The sequence below is a fragment of the Sceloporus undulatus genome, chromosome 3, assembly GCF_019175285.1.
Source record: "Sceloporus undulatus isolate JIND9_A2432 ecotype Alabama chromosome 3, SceUnd_v1.1, whole genome shotgun sequence".
In the NCBI taxonomy this organism is placed as follows: domain Eukaryota; kingdom Metazoa; phylum Chordata; class Lepidosauria; order Squamata; family Phrynosomatidae; genus Sceloporus; species Sceloporus undulatus.
The window spans coordinates 74,338,177-74,346,770 of NC_056524.1; the positions used below are offsets into that span (position 1 = coordinate 74,338,177).

The following is an 8,594-nucleotide window of genomic DNA, read 5'->3' on the forward strand; positions in this document are numbered from 1 at the left end:
CGGCTGATACGCCAACTGTGTCCCTGTCTGGACGAAAAGGACCTTGAAACGATAGTACATGCACTGGTAACCTCTCGTTTGGATTTCTGTAATGCGCTCTACATGGGGCTACCTTTGTACCAAGTTCGGAAGCTTCAACTTGTTCAAAATGCTGCAGCCAGATTGGTCACAGGAACGTCTAGAACCGACCATATAACACCTATACTAAAATCTCTACACTGGCTGCCGATTAGCTTCTGGGCTCAATACAAAGTGTTGGTCGTTACCTATAAAGCCCTTTATGGCTTGGGCCTGAGTTACTTGAAGGAGTGCCTCTCCCTACATAATCCACCCCGCACCCTCAGAACAACAGGGAAACTGGTCCTTGAATGGCCAAAGGTGAGATTGGCAGCAACACATCAAAGAGCTTATTCAGCAGTAGCTCCAACCCACTGGAATGCGCTCCCGGAAGAGATTCAACTCAGTTCGACATTGGAAGCCTTTAAAAAGGCATTGAAAACTTATCTCTTCCGGGTAGCATATCCTCCCGACCTGCTGTAGGGAAACCAGTCCCTAATGGATTAAAATTTTATCTGATGCCCAACTGTTGTTATATATGTTTTAAATTGTTAATTGTACTCTTGGTAAGTATATTAGATTGTACTATGACACGGATCATAGAGTTTTTAATGACTGTAAACCGCTTTGATCTGCAAGAAAAGCGGTATAAAAAGTTTTATTTATTTATTTTATTTATGATGATAGCAGAGATATGTGAATGTCTGTGAGAAATTGTTCAGAGACTTTTTGCATACTCTGGAATTAGCACCAATACCAAATTTCAAATACATCAAGTAAATTACTTTTTACAACTGAAAGGTTGTAGCATTGTATTTGTCTAGTTATATTTCTTTTAACAGAAAAGGACAAACCAGCTTTTTTTGCATTCTGTTTGTGCTCAAACTGAACTGAAACCACAGTTACAATCTGTTCGAGATGGGTGGTCAACATCTTTTTATATTCATAAGAACATTATGGGTCTTATTCACTACTGAGGTGGGGGAACTGTTCTGTCTAGATAGGAAAAAATGTACACTTAAGCAAATGTTACTTGCTGAACCCCTGTCAACATTGTTCCAATTTATGTGAGAATGTTGGGACAACTTATAAGACAAATGGAAGACACTATCCATGACTTTAATTGCATCCAAATCAAGCAAACCTTGGCAAAGTTACTTTTTTACTACAATTTTAAGATGTTTGGTGAGGGGTTTACAAAAGTAATATTTACATGTTCCGGAATTAAGAAAAATCTGCCTCCCTAATACTGTACAGTAAATACAAAGAAGCTAAAGTTGAGAGCTGCAGATATTAAAGAGTTTTGAAAAGGTAAAGCTGTACTGTGACTGGTTACACACATGCAGATGTTAAGTGTTGCTTATGAAGAAGTAGGCAAAGAGTCTGTGATAATTCCAACAGATTCTTGAGAAGTCCAACTTCCATTAAAAGGAATATAACCTTTATGGTGTAATTCCTGGTGAGACACAAGATCTCTTAGCATCTGAAGTGAAATGTTAAAATAATGCTTTTCATAAAAGACTATATGGAGCTCTTTCTCTATCAGATCTATGAACAGCATATTATAAGATGCTTTGTTTCCTCAGTTTGAAAAGGAATTTGCCATAAGGCTGCTGTTCAAGAAACACAAGCCCCAAATCCCTGTTCAGTATGCAGGACTAGTTGCACATTTCTTTGGATTCTGACTGTGGAGTTTTCAGAAACAGAGAGACATTCTAGAATCTGATGCCTGAAGGAACTTTCTCATGATAATTCCAGTGATCTCTGGTTAAGGAAATATAATTTTTGTTCCCCCAGGTACATGCATGCATGAAGAAATGTATGAATTGGCCAGTTACTAATTTATTCAGCTGTGCTTCCCTGGAGTGTGGTTTTTAAAAAAATTCCATCCACAACTGTGACAAAAATTTCTGCTGACATATCTTTGATCACACATTAGCTTTATTTATGTAGCACATTCTTTGGTAAGGACTTAGACTACCTGTACAGGCATAAAACAGAATGTGTGAACTGGCTTAATGCTTCAGGTTGCACTTGGTCTTAACATTTATGGATTTGAAAATGTGATATGATAGCAAAAATGCCAGAAGAGCATTGAAAATATATACACTATGTAAATATGCTATTGTTTTCACCTGCAGTAATCAGATACCCTGCGGTCATCAGATCCTGTCTGATCTTCAAAGCTAAGCATGGTCAGCCCTTGTTAATATTTGGATGGGAGACACCCCCCCCCCCATGAATACCAGGTGCTGTAGGCTATATTTCAGAGGAACGAACTGGCAAAACCACTCCAGAACATTATTTGGTTAAGAAAACTCTATGGTAGGCGACTTGAAGGTGCATACACATACATCAGACATACTGGCTGAAAGTATTGGAAGCTAGAAATGTGGCTAGACGTTTCCCACATTTCCTGATGCAGTGAATGAGTTGGCAGCCTAGGACTGGGAAAACAATACATTCGTGATCTCTCCACCTAATTTATGTGACTTATGTGGTAGGCAACATGAAGGCACAGATGCACAGATACCTGACCAACTGCATACAAGTAAATAATGAATATGTGCAACTAAAACATGGAAAATATTTTTTAAAATTAATATATTAAAACTATAAATTGCATTTCAACCCATTACAGGCCTGGATGTGTTAAGCCAAAAAAAAAAAAAAAAGTATAAAAGTAGAATGGAATGAACTGGTCTTTAGAAACAGTCTATTTTTTAAAAGTGAATGACAAGGCAAAATATTACTGCTTCAAGTAAAGATGTAGGTAGCTTGAATGCTCTTCAGACAGAACTCTACAACTGAGCAATTTAGCTACTCTTCCAAATTTCCCAGTGTCCTCAGAATGCTATATAAAGAGCCAGGGACCCTGCTGAGTAAAGTGCCATCTGATGAAAGGGTTGATCTCCAAAGATTGTGAAGAAGCACATGACATAATTTTGAGACTGCACATAGGATGTAAATCCTTTACTAGTTTGCTCTCACATATGAGGACAAATAATTATGACTGTTTTCTCCCTTCTGCAGCGAAGAAAAAAGAATATCCCTTCTCAGTGTGCTCCCCATATTTGAATGTCCAAAGATGATGCTGAGGAATTATTCTGGTTTCCTACATAGGAAATAGTGCTTTCAAGGCAGGGAACACATTTTCTCTGTAGAAAATGGTTTGAGAAAAAGAAAAGAAAAGAAAAGAAAAGAAAAGAAAAGGGAAGGGAAGGCTGCGGGGGGGGGGGGGCACAAAGAGTCTTTTCCTTCTAAGAATAATTCTTCCACAACACTTTAGAGTGGTTGACTTGTTAATTGCCTTCAAGTTGGTGCATAACATCCCTGAATTTATGATTCTCATGTAGTCACAACCCTAAATCTATTTTCACAATTGTAATTCTCTTCCCAAACCTACTTTGCTGGGTATCAGCTGCACCTGGATAAGTTCTGTTCTGCTGGTGATCTGCACATGGATGAGTGAAGTTTCTACCTCCTACTTGCCAACCAGTACATGAGGCTGCAACAGTCAGAAGCACGATCTCTGACTCAATTCTTTGTTGCATCCTCGCTTGCTGAAAAGAGGGGTGTAGAAACATATTCCACCAACATGAAAATCACCAGCAGAAGAGAGCTCCCTCTCTCAGTGCAAGTGATGTTTGGTAAAGTAGGTTGCGGGAGCATTTACAGTTGTGACAATAGTGCTATGATTGTGGTAAAGTAGGTTGGGATGGTTGCATCAGAGGTGCTACTTAGTTATGCATATGCAACTAAGGCTGTTGCCACACTGCAGCATTAATGCAATTCAATACATTAACTGCCATGGTTCAATGCTATGGAATTCTGGGATTTGTAGTTTTGTGAGCTGTTTCACCATCTCTATCAGAGAACTTTGGTATGACAATAAACTACACATCCCAGGATACCATAGGATGGAGCCAAGACAGTTAAAGTGGTGTCAAATTGCATTAATTCTGCTATGTGGCAGCAACCTAAGTAGGGAATGTAGAGTTACATCCATTTGTTCCATCCCTACTGTCCTTCTTCAGTTGTCTTCTACTCTGCCAGAAATCTGCATAGAATTTTTGGGATGCTGCAGACACTGCTGTAGAGAAGATGAGAGGAGAAGTCCAGATCTGCCAGTCTAGTGTCCATGGCTAAAACTGTATTCATCCCCTTTATGGTGTGATAAAATTTTCAGAATGCCACTCAGCCATTGGGTTATTTTGAAGTATTTCCTGTAGCTAATCATATCATGTGTATTAATTCCAAATATTATCCACAAATATATAATCATACAAATTCTCCCCATCCCCCGCATCTTGAATACCTCCTTATGGATTGGGCACATGTAAATGCTTCTGAAAAATAATCATGTGGGGATTGAAATTTAGGGACTGATACCTGGGATAAAAGGCCATGTTCAACCTGAGGAAAGTCCCAGGTTCTGTGTTTACCATCTTCAATGAGAACTTTGGAAGCTCCAGAGAGCAACCAGTTCATGGTAAACAGTGCTGCGCTAAATGGGCCAATATGAACCATTACCTTGGTACATGGCTTCTTCTAATGTTTCTGTTCTTGCTGGTAATAAAATCCGAGTGAAATCCATGCAGTTATCAAGGGATATGACTTTTATTCACATTTATGAGGTTTATCCACATCCTTCATTCATGACTGCTTCAGACCTAGTTTTTGTTTGAGCCAAATGCAGTAAATGTGGTTTGCATATGGTTTCAAGTGATTTTTGGCCAACCTTTCATTTTCATTTAGAAACATGAGAAAATGCCAAAAAAGTGTTTTTGTTTGAAATGTTGTGCTTGGAGAAATTCAGTATGGTTTAATAGCAGCTGTTGGGTTTTCTGCTGTGGCCTTTTGGGTGGAGGAGGGTAAAGCATGAGAGCATCATCCATTGCAGCCCTGACACCTGCTGCTGCTGCTATTTTGTCTTTGCCCTAGCTTTCTAGGTAGCAAAACCTAACTCCATAGGGCATGCAAAACTCAAAGCTCTTGTCTCTTGAAATAGAAATTAGCTTCCTCCAGTTTCCTTTGAAGAAAAAAATGAAAACAGCAATAAAGGGGTATCAGCATTACACAAATTTCCAGTGGTACAGCCAAGATAGTCTTTGCAGCAAAGCTAGCAGACTTGTGACATTTTCAAAGCTGACAAATGTATTATGGTATGAATTTTCATGAACTAGAGTCCACTCACATCAAGCATCTAAAGAAATGGACTCTAGTCCATAAGGTTTATGCCATAACATTGGTGTTGTGTGTCTTCATATTGTTCGCAACTTATGGTGACCCCAAGGTGAACCCATCATGGGTTTTCTTGGCAAGATTTGATCAGAGGAGGTTTGTCATTGCCTTCCCCTGAGGCTGAGAACATGTGACTTGCCCAAGGTTACCTGATGGATTTCATGGCCAAGCTGGGACTCTAACTCTGATCTCCAGGTTTGTAGTCCAACACTGAAACCACCGTGCTATGCTGGCTCTCATAGGCCATAACATATCTATTAGTTTTTAAAGCAGAGGTGGGTAACCAGTCACCCTAGGAATGTTTGTGGTCCTAGACCTAATATCACCAGATTTTTCAACTCCTCTGCTAGCAATTAGCTCAGACGACTGCGAAGAACAATTCTCCTTTCCCTATAACCTACCAGGTGGTGAGAAAGACCATAATGGTGATAGATTATGGCTGTGTTACCCTCTCATCCTGGAACCAGGTTATTTTCAAGGGGGTTGGGAATAATTGCACAAGGGAGGTTGTGAATTCTTCCCTCTGCAATGACCAAAAAAAGACGCAACAAGATGACAGGTGGCTTCAGTTAAGTTTTTCAAATAAGAAGCTATCATCTAACTCTGAGGGAACATGGGGTACACAGTCAAGAATGAAGAATTAATGTCAATCGATTTTTAATTCTTTGGTAGTAAAAAGGAATGACAACTCTTGCAGATAAAAGTTGGCTGCTTTTGTACCCATTAACATAGAAAGAAAGTAGAGGGCATAAAGATTTGCCTGCCAAGTGTGATGCCTCATATATTATAGTCACTGGACATACTGCATCAATCAGATTTAAAACACAATTTTGGCAAAATATGCACTGCTATATTTTTAAGCCACTAATGGCAGTGCCTGATGGCCAATATAGAAATCAAATAGACTACATAATTGCAAGCAGAAGATGGAGAAACCCCATTCTCTCTGCAAAAACAAGATCAGAAGCAGATTGTGGCACAGATCATGAATGGCTGATATCAAAAATTAGAATAAAGCTAAAGGAGAACACAAAACCAACTATCATGCTGAAATACAAGCTGTCGAAAATCTTTGTAAAATTTAAAGACAACGTGAAAAATAGGATTGCACTATTAAGCCTAATTGACCAAGAACCAGAAGAACTCCAAAGCCATAGATATTGTCAGGGAAGAATGCAAAAAGACAACCAAAAAGAAAGAGACGCTTCAGTGTATGACAGACAAAACTCTTCAAGCGAAGATGAGAAGCAAAAATAAAAGGTGACAGAAATAAAGTGAGAACCCTTTATGCAATTGTTCAATGGTTTACACTTAGGGGCAATGAGAACTACTATAATAATCAATGCAGAGAAAAAGAAGGTGACAACAACAACAACAACAAAAGAACAAGAGATTTCCTCCACAAGATCCAAGAACTCAAAGGGAAATTTGAATCAAGAGTAGGGATACTTTATGACCAGAATAGGAACAGGCCAGAATTATAGTAGTAATTACATAACCAAGTGGAAATAAAAACACTGCAGTAGGAAAAGAAGAAGACTGTATTCCAATAGATAGACTCAATCCACAACCCTGAGTCTGCAAGACCTGAGCAGGACTGTTGATGACAGGGTGACTTAGAGGTCTCTCATTCATAGGGCCACCTTAAGTTGAAGTAAACTTGACAGCAGGTAATAACAACATTATCAGTGTAGTTTTTAGGAAGAGATGATAGAAAACAATGCACTCTATTACATTGCTTTGAGGTCATTATCCAGAATTTTTACCTTGCTCTCACCTCATTTCTTTCTATAGTGGTTTCTGTGTATTGCTTTACCATGGTTGAGCAGAAAATGTGTTTTTGAGGGATGGGGTGGGAGAAAAGACAGTTAATATTACATTTCTGTAGGTGCTTCACATGAAAACCTTCTGGAATGATCAAGCGTGCTATTACACAGGGTTAATTACCCATCATCATATGTTAATGAAACATTCTTTATTTTAAAAAGCAAATTTGCTTATATTATGTATTCAGAACACAGCTGTCATAATACAAGATTTCAGCTTTTTAGCAGTTTAATTCCAATTATATTTTTTTATAATACAATTATTATAAAAATAATGAGATATAATCCAGGCTGCAGTTATGAAATGGCACATTCTTCTACTGGTGTCAGAAATTTTTCCTGCTCCAAGGCTACCTTTCCTGATTTGTTTGTCTTTCTCCTCTCCAGATGGTGCTTCTGGCTCGCTGTGAGGGACGCTGCACTCAGACATCACGCTCTGAGCCAATGGTATCCTTCAGTACAGTCCTGAAACAGCCTTTCCGATCCACATGCCACTGCTGCCGGCCACAGACTTCCAAGCTGAAGGCCATGAGGTTGCGCTGCTCAGGTGGCATGAGGCTCACCGCTACCTATCGTTACATCCTCTCATGCCATTGTGAGGAGTGCAACTCCTAGGGGGAGAAAAAACCTGCTGCAGCAGAACAAGTGAAAGGGACACATGCTCAGCAGTAGAACTCTCACAGGCACTAGGACAGCCTTTCAATAGCACACTCTGACACAACCCAGGATCATTAATATGGATTTCATTTGCAAGCTACAGAGAGTGTGTCAACTATGACAATGCTTGGGAAAGTGCCAAATCATGAAACAGACATCAGAATGTAAATCTATGCTGAAGACAAAAACTCATGTGATGGGTGTGGAAGAACACTGATGTTCAGAAATGTATTTTTATTGGAAAGATAATAAGGATATATTTTCTGTCTCAGCAGTTCTTTAGTCCTGAATAAGGGCCAATGAGGAACTATGGCTCACCATTTGAATGTCCTGCCAGTAATGTAAGAAACACACAGAAAAAGTCAAGACATATAGAATATTTACCATGAATATCATTATGTACAGAATATTTTGTTCTAGAAGAAGTGAAAGATTCCATCCCTATATACAGAAGCCTATTGTATCTTTTAACCGTGCCCCTTAGTTTATATTGGCCTTGAAAATGGACTGTGTTGATGGTAAGAGTTATATTTTATCTGGTCTGGCAGCCAAGTGCTGGACAACGTATTGTGATTTAGGTGCAGTTACAAAATAAATAACAGAAAATTTATTGAAATACTTGTGCTGCTGCTATAGTGTTGGGAAGACATATTTACAATCAAGGGCTGAAAGTTTGCAAGATGACAATAGCTGGCCTTCTTTCATTCACACAGAACAGGGGTCTGAATCATGTAGAATCATGATGAACTTCAAATCCTGGCAGCCCTACTCAGCAGAGCCAGAGGTAAGGAATGCTGGGAGTTGAAGTTA

The 8,594-nt window shown here is 39.1% G+C and overlaps 1 protein-coding gene across 3 annotated transcripts in view; it reads left to right on the plus strand.

Moving 5' to 3' along the window:
- Nucleotides 1–8,376, plus strand: part of LOC121926222 (norrin cystine knot growth factor NDP) — a 48,843-nt gene extending 40,467 nt beyond the window's left edge. For all 3 annotated transcript variants that reach the window (XM_042459009.1, XM_042459011.1, XM_042459010.1), the window contains exon 3: nucleotides 7,515–8,376. In XM_042459009.1, the coding sequence (XP_042314943.1) occupies nucleotides 7,515–7,742 (228 nt within the window). In that variant the 3' untranslated portion in view covers nucleotides 7,743–8,376. The remainder of the gene's footprint in view (nucleotides 1–7,514) is intronic.
- Nucleotides 8,377–8,594: the final 218 nt, after the last annotated feature.